General features: G+C 49.7%; 1 protein-coding gene across 1 annotated transcript in view; it reads right to left on the bottom strand.

Annotated features, from left to right (window-relative positions):
- Positions 1-10,199: 10,199 nt before the first annotated feature.
- Positions 10,200-15,913, bottom strand: part of LOC147099462 (guanine nucleotide-binding protein subunit alpha-12-like) — a 65,035-nt gene continuing 59,321 nt past the window's right edge. Inside the window, exon 3 of the mRNA XM_085969637.1 lies at positions 10,200-15,896. Within this exon, the coding sequence (XP_085825763.1) occupies positions 15,327-15,896 (570 nt within the window). The 3' untranslated portion in view covers positions 10,200-15,326. The remainder of the gene's footprint in view (positions 15,897-15,913) is intronic.

The following is a 15,913-nucleotide window of genomic DNA, read 5'->3' as shown; positions in this document are numbered from 1 at the left end:
ACAAGCCAACACAAAGCAAGCTGCGGCCTGCAAGCCCAGCCTTTGTCAGCGACTGCTCTGCAGGGATTTAGCTCAGCAATGGGAGCTGGCTCCTGTTTCAGCCGGCCATTGTTTGCGCTCCACGGCTGAATTTCTTGCCGCTGAAAGGACCTCTCTGTTAAGCTGAAAGTGATCGGAGCCTGAGAGAGAGGGTGTGCCCTCCCCCGCTATTGAGCAGCAATCCTCATTGTTTCCACAGCTACAGATGGCAGGCGAGCAGGGAATTCAATTCAGTAACGTGTGTGTGCGTGTCAGAGAGAGAAAAACAGACAGACAGAGACATCGAGAGAGAGCGAGCGAGAGATAGAGACAGAGAGATAGAGCGATAGAGACACAGAGAGAGAGATGGATAGGGAGAGAGAGACAGAGATAGAGAGACAGAAATAGGGAGAGATAGTGACAGAGATAGTGACCGAAAGAGATGGAGAGACAGAGACATTGAGAGACAGAAAGAGAGAGATAGACAGAGACACACATAGAGACAGAGCCAGAAAGAGACAGGGAGACAGATAGAGACAGAGAGAGAGACAGAGCCAGAAAGAGACGGAGACAGATAGAGACAGAGAGAGAGACAGAGCCAGAAAGAGACAGGGAGACAGATAGAGACAGAGAGAGAGAGAGAGACAGAAAGAGACGGAGACAGATAGAGACAGAGAGAGAGACAGAGCCAGAAAGAGACAGGGAGACAGATAGACACAGAGAGAGACAGAGACAGGGAGACAGATAGAGACACAGAGAGAGAGAGAGAGAGAGAGAGAGACAGAAAGAGACATATAGAGATAGCGACAGAGAAAGACTGATAGACAGAGAGACATAGTGAGAGACACAGAGATAGAGACAGAGGGATAGACATAGAGACAGAGAGAGAGAGAGACAGCACGACAGCAATAATAAGTCAAAGGAGGTACTCGAGAGAATGAGAGCGTGAGAGAAACAGTGAGAGAGAGAGAGAAACACCAAGGGACAGTGAGAGTGAGCAAACAGACAGAGGAAGAATCATAGAATGATACAGCACAGGAGGCCCTTCGGCCCATTGTGCCTGTGCCGGCTCTTTGAAAGAGCCGTCCAATTAGTCCCGCTCCCCTGCTCTTTCCCCATAGCCCGGTGAATTTTTCCCCTTCACTATTTATCCAATTCCGTTTTGAAAGTTACTATTGAATCTGCTTCCACCGCCCTTTCAGGCAGCGCGTTCCAGATCACAACAACTCGCTGCGTACATTTTTTTTCCTCATGTCGCCGCTGGTTCTGTTGACAATTATCTTAAATCTGTGTCCTCTGGTTACCGTTCCTTCCGCCACTGGAAACAGTTTCTCCTGATTTACTGTCAAAACCATTCATGATTTTGAACACCTCTATTAAATCTCCCCTTAACCTTCTCTGATCTAAGGAGTACAATCCCAGCTTCTCCAGTCTCTCCTACTGAAGTCTTTCATCCCCTGGTACCATTCCAGTAAATCACCTCTGCATCCTCTTGACATCCTTCCTAAAGTCTGGTGCCCAGAATTGGACACAATACTCCAGCTGTATTGTGAAAAAGAAAAGACTTGCATTTATGTAGTGCCTTTCACAACCACCGGACGTCAAAAGCACTTTACAGCCAATGAAGTACTTTTGAAGTGTAGCCACTGTTGTAATGTGGGAAACGTGAAAGAGAAAGCAATGGTGAAAAAGGCAACAAGGGACCGTCAGAAAGCAACAAGATAGAGTAAGATAAACAGTGAAAAATAACTGGGATTGTTCTCCTTCGATCAGAGATGGTTAAGGGGAGATTTAATGGAGGTGTTCAAAATCATGAAGAATTTAGATAGAGTAAATAAATGTAAACTGCTTCCAGTGGGACGAGCTGAAGTGCGCTTGCAGAGAGCCAGCATGGGCTCAATGGGCTGAATGGCCTTCTTCTGTGCTGTAATCATTCTATGATTCTATGAATGGTTGGAGGGTCGCTAACAGAACACAGATTTAAGGTGATTGGCAAAAGAACCAGAGGCGACATGAGGAAAAACTTTTTTACGCAGCGAGTGGTGAGGATTTGGAATGCGCTGCCTGATAGGGTGGTGGATACAGATTCAATAGTGGCCTTCAATAGGGAATTGGATAAATACTTGAAGGAGAAACAATTGCAGGGATCTGGGGAAAGAGCGGGGGAGTGGGACTGAGTGGATTGCTCTTCGAAAGAGCTGGCGCAGACTCAATGGGCCGAATGGCCTCCTTCTGTGCTGTCCTATTCTATGATAAGAGTGAAAGACAGTGAAAGCGAGTGATAGCCGGAGAGTAAAGGAGAAGACAGCGAGAGAGAATTTGCATTTATATAGCGCCTTATCATGTCTCAGCAGCATTCCAAAGTACGTCACAGGAATCACCGTGAAGTGGAGTCCCTGTTATTCAGTCGGTGAACAGGGCAGCCCAGTTGTGCACAGCAAGGTCCCACAAACGGCAGCGGGCCAGATGACCCATTAATCTTCCTTTAGTGCTTTCAGCGAGAGAAGCAACAAAAAAAATGAAAAATACAAGGGAGCCGTGAAAATAGTGAGAGTGGGAGTGAGAGTCTTTCTCAAGTGAGAGACACCAGCGGGAGGGAGACCGGAAGGGGAGAGACACACACATTGTGTAAGGGGGAAAAGGAGAGAAAGAAAGCCATGCATTTCTATAGCGCCTTTCACAACCTCAAGATGTCCCAAAGCGCTTTACAGCTAATGAAGTACTTTTGGAAGTGTAGTCACTTTTCTAATCTCGGAAACGCGGCAGCCAATTTGTGGGGTACGGCAGCAGTGTGGTTATGTTATTGGACTAGTAATCCGGAGGCCTGGACTAATGATCGGGCATCTGGAGTTCAAATCCCACCATGGCAGCTCGGGGAATTTAAATTCAGTTCATTAAATAAATCTGGAATAAAAAGTTAGCATCAGTAATGGTGACCATGAAACTACCAGATTGTTGTGAAAACCCATCTGGTTCACTAATGTCCTTTAGGGAAGGAAATCTGCTGCCCTTACCCGGTCTGGCCGATATGTGACTCCAGACCCACAGCAATGTGGTTGACTCTGAAATGCCACTTATTCAAGAAGGTGGCTCACTACCACCTTCTCGAGGGCAATTAGGGACGGGCAATAAATGCTGGCGATGAATGAATAAAAAAGCTCCCATAAACAGCAATGTGATAATGACCAGATAATCTATTTTAGTGATGTTGGTTGAGGGATAAATATTGGCCCCAAGACACCGGGGAGAACTCCCCTGCTCTTCTTCGAAAGAGTGCCCTGGGATGTTTTACGTCCACCTGAGAGGGCAAACGTCTCATCCGAAAGACGGCACCTCCGACAGTGCAGCACTCCCTCAGCACTGCACCGGGAGTGTCAGCCTAAATTTTGTGCTCAAGCCTCTGGAGTGGGACTCGAACCCACGACCTTGAGTGAAGGAGTAAGACAGCAAAACACGGAAATGGAAACTAAGGAGGCAGATTTAATGGGCTGAAAATTGGACTGGGCCCGAATCAGGGCGTGTGGCCCCGGTGTGGCTCACTCGACACGAGCCTAATGAGGCCTAATGACAGGGCCATGGCGAATTGGCCCACCGGCCTACTTATCGGTGAACCGCGAGCCCCATTCATGGCCCTGGAGGCAGCTCGCCGGTTGCTTGGGGCAGTGGGGCAGTACCATCAGCCGGTTTGGACACTGAACTCGGGGGAAGTCCAGGAGTGGGGAGAAAGGGCCGATGGAGGCCAACAAAGACCCGCAGTTTTAACGTCTCCACGTTAAAGTTAAGCAGAGAAACTTTTAAGATACCATCCAGGAGGATAGCCCGTTAAGGGCCACTGGCTTCTCTGCTGAGCACCTGAACAAACAGACCACAGCTCGTAGGCAGTCGCAGCTTCTGCAAGTGGAGTGAGTGCAAGCAGATGGGAGGTGTGTGAAGTCAGGGTCATAGAGTTATACAGCACAGAAAGAGGCCCTTCGGCCTAACATGTCTGCTCCGGCCATCAAGCCCTGTCTATTCTAATCCCATTTTCCAGCACTTGGTCCGTAGCCTTGTATGCTCTGGCGTTTCAAGTGCTCATTTAAATGCTTCTTGAATGTTGTGAGGGTTCCTGCCTCTACCACCCTTTCAGGCAGTGAGTTCCAGATTCCAACCACACTCTGGGTGAAAAAGTTTTTCCTCAAATCCCCACTAAACCTCCTGCCCCTTACCTTGAAACTATGCCCCCTGGTTATTGACCCCTCTACTAAGGGGAAAAGTTCCTTTCTATCTACCCTATCTATGCCCCTCATAATTTTGTACACCTCAATCAGGTCCCCCCTCAGCCTTCTCTGCTCCAAGGAAAACAACCCCAGCCTGTCCAGTCTCTCTTCATAGCTGAAGCGCTCCAGCCCAGCTAACATCCTGGTGAATCTCCTCTGCACCCTCTGCAATGCAATCACATCCTTCCTATAGTGTGGTGACCAGAACTGCACACAGTATTCCAGCTGTGGCCTAACTAGCGTTTTGTACAGCTCCATCATAACCTCCCTGCTCTTATATTCTATGCCTCGGCTAATGAAGGCAAATATCCCATACGCCTTTTTAACCACCTTATCTACCCGTCCTGCTGCCTTCAGGGATCTATATACATGCACACCAAGGTCCCTCTGATCCTCTGTCCTTCCTAGGGCCTTACCATTCATTGTGTATTCCCTTGCCTTGTTAGTCCTCCCAAAATGCATCACCTCACACTTTTCAGGGTTAAATTCCATTTGCCACTGTTCTGCCCATCTAACCACTAAGTCTGCCTGCTGACTGATGGGACGTTGGGATGGGAAAAGATCGATTGTGCAGAGGAACAGGCAAGGTCCTGCAGGGCTGTGGCAGAAAGTAGGAGATGCGCTCAGGGCAGGGGAGGTGGGTAGGAGGAGGGTTTCTGCAGGTCTCTCTACATAGCCATTGCGGGAGCCCAGTGGAAGCCCTTGGAGGCCCGGTCCCATAGGGTCTCCACTTTCTCCGGGAGTTTGCTCATTACCTTGTGAGGGGCCAGAGTCTCTGTCCACTCCGCGGCCTCGATTTTAACTCCAGAGACTTGATCACATAATCCAGGCTGACACTCCCAGTGCAGTGCTGAGGGAGTGCTGCACTGTCGGAGGGGCTGTCTTTTGGATGAGACGTTAAACCGAGGCCCCGTCTGCTCTCTCAGGTGGACGTAAAAGATCCTATGGCACTATTTTGAAGAGGAGGATGTGAGATTCCCCCTGTGTCCTGGCCAATATTTATCCCTCAACATCACAAACAGTTTATCTGGTCATTATCTGATTGCTATGTGTGGGATCTTGCTGTGCGCAAATTGTCTGTTGTGTTTCCTACATTACAACAGTGACTACACTTCAGAAGTACTTCATTGACTGTAAAGAGCTTTGGCCCATCCTGAGGTCATGAAAGGCGCTATAGAAATGCAAATTGTTTCTCGTCTTTCTGACTGATCAGGGCAGCAGAGTCTTGAGAATGGAATAAAATGAATCTTTTTCTGAAGAATGGTCACTGACAGATGCCCATCAGCAGTGACCTAAATAGAGAACATCAGGCGTAGGATATTGGAAAGCAAGCCAGAAGCCCGTCTTCCACGTTAGGACAGTGAATCAGAACATTTCATCGTTCCCCCTACAAAGGCAGTGAATCCTGTACAATGACTGTCTGACGCTTTCTTTCCTTCGCTGCTACACTGTCGAAGAGTACAACTGGCTGTCAAAACAGCAAAAGGGATCAGTCGTTTTGTAACTAGTGTACAAAAGCAAGGGAGTTATGCTAGATCTTTATAAAACACTGGTTAGGCCCCAGCTGGAGTAGTGGGGCCTATTCTTTCTGGGCACCACACTTTAGGAAGGTTGCCTTCGAGAAGGTGCAGAAGAGATTTACTAGAATGGTACCAGGGATCAGGGACTTCAGTTATGTGGAGAGACTGGAGAAGCTGGGGCTTAGAGCAGAGAAGGTGAAGAAGAGATTTGACAGAGGTGTTCAAAATCATGAAGGGTTTTGATGGCATCTCTGGAATGGGACTACGAAGCCACGACCTTCTGGCTCAAGAGGGCTACCCACTGGGATATGGCTGACAATTTCAATTCAATTCAATTTCAGTTTTATTTGTCACATAACCAAATACACCAAGTGAAATCCAGTCAGTGAAATGCTTTTTTCTTAACGAGCCGAGCGCACCAAGCAGCAAAGGACACTTAGCTGCTGGTACGCACGGAGCCCGCAAGGACGGCAGCCATCTTCATCGGCGCCATCACAATAGGGTCCGCTCTCGCCTCGCTCCGCCTTTCCCGCACTCCTGCCCGACAATCTTCAGCCGCCGTGGTGCCGACGTCCCGGGGCCTGCTTCTCCCTGGCTCTCCTTCCACCCCGTCTGACCTCCGAGCCTCCCGCGGTGTCCGACCTTCCAGGGCCTGCTTTTCCCGCCCTCGGTCCGCTGGCCACCTCCCCTCCTACCGGTTCAACCTCCGAGCCTCCCGGCGAGGAGCTGCCGGCCACCGTGCTACAGCGGGTCGTCGTGGCCTCCATTGCTGCTTCTGCTGCCTCCCCGCCGACTCGCCGCACTCATCAGCGCCGATGCACAGCGTCTGTAGCGGGAGTGGGCCGACCGACTCAGGGAGGACCTGAAGACCGAGGAAAGCTTCTCCTGATAAATAAACAGGAGCATTTCTTTGATTTCCTCTCGGAATGTGGGCCCCGTGTGAAGGGCCGCATTCACTGCTCATCCCGCGTTCCCGAGAAGCTGGGGGGATCTACGCAACCTAGTGAATGAAGACCTGCGGCCACTGATATCTGGCCCGGACAGCAGCATCTGTGGCTGAGAAAAGAGTCAGTCCACTCCATTTGATATGCCACAGGCTCACTTCAAACCACCACAGGGGACCTGCGCGCTATCACACGGGGCTCGGGTCACCAACCTTCCAGGATTTCCCTGGACTCTCCCGAACTGAAAGATCAACCTCCGGGACACCGGGATAAAAAAATCATAGGAGCCATTAAAAAATGTGATTTCTTTTATTAAAGAATGAGAGGGGATCTCATTGAAATGTATAAAATTCTGACAGGACTAGACAGACTGGATGCAGGGAGGATGTTTCCCCTGGCTGGGGGGTGGGTCTAGAACGAGGGGTCAGAGTCTCGGGATACGGGGTAGGACATTTAGGACTGAGATGAGGAGAAATTCCTTCACTCAGAGGGTGGTGAACCTGTGGAATTCTCTACCACAGAGGGCTGTGGAGGCCAAGTCACTGAATATATTTAAGAAGGAGATAGATAGATTTCTAGACGCAAAAGGCATCAAGGGGTATGGGGAAAGAGCGGGAATATGGTATTGAGATAGAGGATCAGCCATGATCATATTGAATGGCGGAGCAGGCTCGAAGGGCCGAATGGCCGACTCCTGCTCCTATTTTTCTATGTTTCTCATTTTCTTTGCCCACTTTTATTTATTGGTTATAAAAAATATCGGAAATGGAGAAAAACAGCTGTTTGACCAACAGTCAACAGTCATCCAATCGGGTAATGCGCTTTCCGATTGGCGACCAATGGCGGGATTGTGGGGCGGGGTGAGGCAATGTCCCCATTAAGTTGCCCAGCGGTCCGGAAAAGGGCAACTGATCCTCGGTCAATTATTAATTTTAAATCGGGGATTGATAGCTTTCTGTTAATCAAAGGTATTAAGGGATATGGGCCAAAGGCGGGTTCATGGAGTTAGGTCGTAGGTCAGCCATGACCTCATCGAATGGCGGAGCAGGCTCGAGGGGCTGAATGGCCTCCTATGTTCCTACATTCGGGGGTGATTTTGCCAATGGGGGCGCGTTGGAGGTGGGACTGCTGCTTGTCGGGATTTAGTCCCACCTCCATCGACTTCTGGCCAACCCACGCTATTTTCCCTTGATTGACTTAGGCGGGCTTAGCAGGCTAATTAAGGGGAAGCCGGTTACAGAGAACGTCAGCGTATGACGTTTCATCTGTCAAAAATTTTTGAGAAGCTGTCAAACACTGACATTCTCTGTTGTTTGGTGAGTTCTTGTACTCAAGGCTCACCAAACCTCTTGTGAGCAGAAAGCAAATGGATGTTGCATTGAGATGCCGGAGCCTCCGCATCCCCAACGATTGAAGCCTGCAAGGTAAGGAAACTTTTTCTATCACTTTTCACTCACCTCACATACTTACCGCTCCACACTTGCACCCTTCACTCACCTCCACAGCGCACTTTTGGACCCCTCTCACCCCCGCAGACCCACTGCTCGCCTCGCTGACCCTGGCGGGGTGCCCCGACATCGGGAAACTCGCACTTCTGCTGGAAAAATGGGGATAATCCTCTTAACTGCCTGTTAACAGGCAGTTAAGTAGCTGTAATCCCCTTCCCGCCTCCAGGAGACGGGATCCGGCGCGGGTCGGGTACCCGCCTCCCGGGGAGATGGCACGGAGGCGGGTTGCGGGCGGGATGGGGCACCCGCCCCCAGATTCTGCCATTTTCCCGGCAGTCCCGCCTCCAAACCCGGGCCTGGCAAGATCACGCCCGAACACTTTGGATTTTGCCACCGATTTCAACCAAATATCTCTTGGTGCCACCCAACCTCTACTATGGTTCCTACATCCCACTTGTGTGAACTCGACCTGCCCCGGGGGGGGGGGGGGGGGCGGACTGAGAACACAAACGCACTCATTTTGTTTGGAACTGCATTCTTTCTGATCGGTGTCCCGAAAAAAGCGCGCACGCGCGGAGGTTTGAACAACCCTCGCAGCCCATTAAAGGGGACCGCACACCCAAAAAGAAAAAATTAGCGGGAACATTGGTTGGGGGCAAGAGGTCACGTGAGGATAGCTTCAGGAGTACGTTCAACCAGAGTTGGCCGTGTGGGGGGGGGGGGGCTTGCGCCCAGTCAGGTACCGCGGTAGCCCACTTTGTTGGGGAGCTGGGGAATCGGCCTGATGCGTAACACAGGCGCCGACATCAAAAACACATTTGCGATTGAGCAAGTCTGACACAGATCACAAACCCATTTTGAACGTTTAGAGCCGTGTTTAATGCTTTATAAAGGGCGATACAGATCGAAATGGATTACATTTTTTTTTAAACCACAGTGAGTACCCGTCACTACCAACAGGCTTGATGAACAGCCCTCTGGACTCAACATAGAGTTCAACAATTTCAGATCATAACCTCGGCCCCTATCATATATATATATATATATATATATAAAATATATTTTCCCTTTTTTTTTAACCCACACTTTCATCTGGGCTTTTTTCTTCCCTCCCACGCGGCAGCTGTCCCTCACTCTGCCAGGGCCATTCACACTTCATCCCAAGCCATCCTTTGTACCTTGAATATCTCTCAATGTCTCTTAATCTCTCCTGCTTTCTATCCTTTCTCTGACCTTCCCTTTTGTTCTTTCATCCCCTCCCCCTTTTCCCAGCCCCCACTTGCTTTAAAATCTATCCCTCTTCCTGCATTTTTTTCCCAGTTCTGACGAAGGGTTTCGACCTGAAACGTTAACTCTGTTTCTCTCTCCACGGATGCTGCCCTGGCCTGCTGAGTTTTTCCAGCGTTTTCTGTTGTTATTTAGGCTTGATGATATTCCAGGTTGTTGCTAGGCCTTTGGCTCTTTTTGTAGAATTGCGGCCTAGCGCCCCTCACAGGCCTCACAAACGCAGAGGCCTATTTTATGCGGTTTCGAAAAGACTCCGAAATTTCCAAAGCAATGAATCCCTTTGAGGTTTTTATTATTTTTTTAAACACACTTCGACGCGGCTGAGGTACTACATGGCTGACATGAATAATGATCATCGATAAACACACGGGCGCTACGGTAACCAGTCCTTTTGCTCCGAAGGATTTCAGTGGCATTGCAGCCACAAGCTGTAAAGATTCAGATCTTCTGTCGTTGCATATTCCAGGAATACTACAATTAAATGTTCTTTGCATGTTTTCTAACTCTACGTTACACCGTTCAGCCGTAAACATTTATAGCAGGTATTTTTATGCTTCACCTTGTTTCTAAAAGGAGGTGCTCAACTGGCAAGCTGAAAGAGCCCTTCAGGTACATTGAAGTGCTAAAGTCCTTGATGAAAGCGAGCATAGCTTAAAGGGGCTTTTCCTCTCTTTACTCTCCATCCGCCCGAACACCACCCCCTCACCACCCCCCCCGGCCCCCTAACCCCAGCACGATTTTTACCAGGGTGAAGATCCAGCCAAGTGCTGAGAGCTCGAGTTGCAGCCGTCTGTCAGAGAGTCAGTCCTTGCTTTAGACCATGAGAAGCTTAGTGCTGTCACAAGCCCTTCGCTCGTTCTGCTTGGTATAAAATATACTAAATAATGAGAAGTTGTAAGTTGCGATTTGGGGCGGTGACCTCAGAACGAGGGTAGGTCGGAAGGTTTGTACTCCGTCTTTACCTCGCTCTTCCTTCTTTACTCACTTTTCATTATTGTGCTCTGTCTGTGGCTGATCCCCTTTCTCAAACTCTTTTTTACTTCTCTCCTATTTTCTGCTTTTCACTATCTAAACTTTCTTTGCTCTCGCACTATTTTCTACCAGTTCTCCCCTCACTTCTCTCCTCACTCCGTCTCTCGCTCTCTCACTTGCCTTTCTGTGCTCTCCTTTGCCCTCTGCTGGACACATTCCAACAGCAAATGCTTGCTTGAAACCCACCAGAGTGTAAGTTAGGTCCTCAGGATGAGAAAAGTAAAGCCGTCGGCTCACTTGCAAGTGTTCTCTTGAAACTTTGGACTGGACTTTGTGTCATGGAGTACCCTGTAAAAGAACTCTCTGTAACAATAATCTGTCGCAGAGCCCCCTGTCGCGCAGAGCCCCCTGTCGCGCGGAGCCCCGTCGCGCAGAGCCCCCTGTCGCAGAGCTCCCCTGTCGCACGGAGCTCCCCCTGTCACGGAGCCCCCTGTCGCGGAGCCCCCTGTTGCACGGAGCTCCCTGTTGCGGAACCCCCTGTCACGATGCCACTTGAAACGCTGACAGCGGTAATCATGACCACCATCATAATTCAGGCTTCTCGACTACGCAACTTCTTTAAGCGTGACATCTTCCAACCTCTTTGTTAGGAGCCTTGCCGAGATATTACACAAGTCACATCCTTCCCCGTGATTAACCTGCTGTCAGATTATATATAGGAAAAAAAAAAAATCGCACTGGAATCCTGGTGTGTAATATGTGAGAGGTTCCAGTTGATCATCAGCTGATTATTTTGTGTTGTGATGGGCAGTGGTGACACTACGAGCAGTAATCCTCAGGTCTGAATGGGGTCACCTGCTAACAACAGATCACGGCCCCCCGAACCCCTCGATCAGGCTCCAGCCTGTAACTCACTCCTGGGTATCCATCATTCTATATATAAACCGCACCCCCCCCCCGAATCCCTCGATTCGACTCCAGCCTGTAACTCACTCCCGGGTATCCATCATTCTATATATAAACCCCCCGAACACCTCGATCAGACTCCAGCCTGTAACTCACTCCCGGGTATCCATCATTCTATATATAAACCCCCCGAACACCTCGATCAGACTCCAGCCTGTAACTCACTCCCGGGTATCCATCATTCTATATATAAACCCCCCGAACACCTCGATCAGACTCCAGCCTGTAACTCACTCCCGGGTATCCATCATTCTATATATAAACCCCCCGAACACCTCGATCAGACTCCAGCCTGTAACTCACTCCCGCGTATCCATCATTCTATATATAAACCCCCCGAACACCTCGATCAGACTCCAGCCTGTAACTCACTCCCGGGTATCCATCATTCTATATATAAACCCCCCGAACACCTCGATCAGACTCCAGCCTGTAACTCACTCCCGGGTATCCATCATTCTATATATAAACCCCCCGAACCCCTCGATTAGACTCCAGCCTGTAACTCACTCCCGGGAATCCATCATTCTATATATAAACCCCCCGATCAGACTCCAGCCAGTAACACACTCCCGGGTACCTATCATCATTCTATATATAAACCCCCCGAACAGACTCCAGCCTGTAACTCACTCCCGGGTATCCATCATTCTATATATAAACCCCCCGAACCCCTCGATCAGACTTCAGCCAGTAACTCACTCCCGCGTATCCATCATTCTATATATATAAACCCCCCGAATCCCTCGATCAGACTCCAGCCAGTAACTCACTCCCGCGTATCCATCATTCTATATATAAACCCCCCGAACCCCTCGATCAGACTCCAGCCTGTTACTCACTCCCGCGTATCCATCATTCTATATATAAACCCCCCAAACCCCTCGATCAGACTTCAGCCAGTAACTCACTCCCGCGTATCCATCATTCTATATATAAACCCCCCGAACCCCTCGATCAGACTCCAGCCAGTAACTCACTCCCGCGTATCCATCATTCTATATATAAACCCCCCGAACCCCTCGATCAGACTCCAGCCAGTAACTCACTCCCGCGTATCCATCATTCTATATATAAACCCCCCGAACCCCTCGATCAGACTTCAGCCAGTAACTCACTCCCGCGTATCCATCATTCTATATATAAACCCCCCGAACCCCTCGATCAGACTCCAGCCTGTTACTCACTCCCAGGTATCCATCATTCTATATATAAACCCCCCGAACCCCTCGATCAGACTCCAGCCTGTAACTCACTCCCGGGTATCCATCATTCTATATATATAAACCCCCCGAACCCCTCGATCAGACTCCAGCCAGTAACTCACTCCCGCGTATCCATCATTCTATATATAAACCCCCCGAACCCCTCGATCAGACTCCAGCCTGTAACTCACTCCCGGGTATCCATCATTCTATATATATAAACCCCCCGAACCCCTCGATCAGACTCCAGCCAGTAACTCACTCCCGCGTATCCATCATTCTATATATAAACCCCCCGAACCCCTCGATCAGACTCCAGCCAGTAACTCACTCCCGCGTATCCATCATTCTATATATAAACCCCCCGAACCCCTCGATCAGACTCCAGCCTGTAACTCACTCCCGGGTATCCATCATTCTATATATAAACCCCCCGAACACCTCGATCAGACTCCAGCCTGTAACTCACTCCCGGGTATCCATCATTCTATATATAAACCCCCCGAACCCCTCGATCAGACTCCAGCCTGTAACTCACTCCCGGGTATCCATCATTCTATATATAAACCCCCCGAACCCCTCGATCAGACTCCAGCCTGTTACTCACTCCCAGGTATCCATCATTCTATATATAAACCCCCCGAACCCCTCGATCAGACTCCAGCCTGTTACTCACTCCCGTGTATCCATCATTCTATATATAAACCCCCCGAACCCCTCGATCAGACTCCAGCCTGTTACTCACTCCCAGGTATCCATCATTCAACCAATCAGGAACAAGAGCATGATGGAGCAGGGCAGCCATTAGGATGACATTCAATAGGTCCAATGACTTAAAAAAAAAGGCTTCCAATGCTGAAAGCCATCATCAACAAAAACCCTTCTGGCAAGGCGGAAAGAGAGGCACCAATTTACCAGTGCCGACTGCAGCCCGTAGGACCTCATTAGGTGCACAACGGTTTCTGCTGAGCAAAAAGCATTTATTTCAGCCTGGTGCACGGTGGCTGTCCTTGTAAGTGGAGCCCCCCCCCCGGCCCCCGCCCCTGCCAACAGCCATTCTCGTACCAGCTCAGGGAGACATTAGGGCCGGGAACCCTTCCTCGCCAGGCCACAAGGCGGCACCACTGATGACGGGTGTGCCGGAAGCCAACTTTTGCCCAGTCATGCCATCTGCCCAACTGAGGTTGGAGGTGCGCGAGCAGGAGACTACACGGAGGGACCTGGAGCCTGAGGCGGGGGCAGACACACGGAAAAGATAAAAGAGGGAGTGACTCAAAGAGCAGATCTCACCATCAGGATTCCTCTCATAATTAGTTGCAAAGAATTAGCCCCAGCGATACGCCTTTTCCATCTACTTCGTAAGAATTTTCTTTGAATATTTACCTTCAAACCCTGAATATGAAAAACAGCCAAAGACTTAGGGGGGACCACCCCCACCCCAGCCTGTTCCCATCATGGTGACGTCGGCAATTGCCATTTAAACAAAAACATTAAAAAATAACACTGATAAAGCTCTCCAAATGGCACCGACCCTGTACAGAATTGACTAATAGCGAGTCAGAAGGGCCCATGTCCAATCCTGGTCACAGCTCAGTTAGCCGAGAGGCTATAGTTGAGAAGGCGGGGGGAGCTGGAAAGCCAATCTTCTAGGGTTCCTGGACCTCGTTGCTATCTAGAAGGTGCAGGTGTATGGAGGTCAGGTGAGGAGAGAATTGGGCTTGGCGGTAAAGTTTCCCTTGGATCGATAGTGAGAGGATTCGAGTACAGGAGCAAGGATGTCTTGCTGCAGTTGTACAGGGCCTTGGTGAGACCACACCTTGAGTATTGTGTGCAGTTTTGGTCGCCTTATCTGAGGAAGGATGTTCTTGCCATGGAGGGAGTGCAGCGAAGATTTACCAAACTGATACTTGGGATGGCAGGAATGACGTATGAGGAGAGATTGGGTCAGTTGGGCTTATACTCGCTGGAGTTTAGAAGAATGAGAAGGGATCTCATTGAAACTTATAAAATTCTAACAGGACTAGACAGACTAGATGCAGGAAGGATGTTCCTGATGGCCGGGGAGTCCAGAACCAGGGGTCACAGTCTAAAGATAAGGGGTAAGCCATTTAGGACTGAGATGAGGAGGAATTTCTTCACCCAGAGAATGGTGGACCTGTGGAATTCTCTACCACAAGGCAGTTGAGGCCAATTCATTAAATATATTCAAGAAGGAGTTGGATATATTTCTTAAGGCTAAAGTGATCAAGGGATATGGGGAGAAAGCAGGGACTGGGTACTGAATTTGGATGATCAGCCATGATCTCATTAAATGGCGGAACAGGCTCGAGGGGCCGAATGGCCTACTCCTGCTCCTATCTTCTATGTTTCTATGATAGCCCACTGAGATTCACTGTCCAGGTTTGCACGTCAAGAAAGGCCACTTACTGCCGTGTGACTGACGCCTTGGAAGTGTCAATGTTGTCAGGGGTGATGGGGGCGGGGGGAATCAAAAAGGAATGAAGATAACCACCAGACAGAAGGCGGGATGGTGGAGTAAATCTGAATTTTCGATATATGTTTGAACGTAGGAGAGTAAATCCCTTAAATATTAAATATTTGGTTCTTCTTCCCTTTCTTTACCTCACAATGTCATTTGCCTCAACAAGTACGGACAAGGTGTCGCGTCCCGTTGACCTTGGCGCAACCTTGGCGCACACGGTCTCTCGCCTCATTGCAGCATTATGTCATTCAGGTTCTCCTGGAGAACTGTGTCCTTCACGGCGTGGAACACAAAGCGGATGTTCTCAGTGTCGATGGCGGTGGTGAAATGGTGGAAGAGGGGCCGGCTGCGATCCCGCCGCTTGCGGTTGAAGCAGGTCAGGAGATACCTCTGAACGTCCTCCAGCTGGTTTGGCCGGCCTTCGAAGTCGGGGAAGTGCTTCTCGATGCTGACCGTTTTCACCTTGGCTTCCAGGAGGTCCGTCTTGTTCAGGAAGAGGATGATGGAGACCCGGGCGAAGAGCTTGTTGTTCACGATCGTCTCGAAGATATTCATCGACTCGACCAGACGGTTGGTCCGACGGTCCTCCATCAGGACCTGGTCAAACTCGCTGGACGACACCATGAAGAGGATGGAGGTGATGCCCTCGAAGCACAGGAACCACTTCTGCCTCTGTGAGCGTTGCCCGCCCACATCCATCATTTTAAAGGGGATTCCCTTGATGAGGAAGTCATACTCGACGATGCCTTTGGTCGCCCTCCGGGCCAGAAGGACGTCCTGTTTGGTCGGGAGGTAATTCTGGAAAAAAAACAAGA

The sequence above is a fragment of the Somniosus microcephalus genome, chromosome 28 (genome assembly GCF_052327205.1).
Source record: "Somniosus microcephalus isolate GS21.2 chromosome 28, FLI_Smic_1.0, whole genome shotgun sequence".
Lineage (NCBI taxonomy): Eukaryota > Metazoa > Chordata > Chondrichthyes > Squaliformes > Somniosidae > Somniosus > Somniosus microcephalus.
This window is presented reverse-complemented; position numbering and strand designations above follow the sequence as displayed.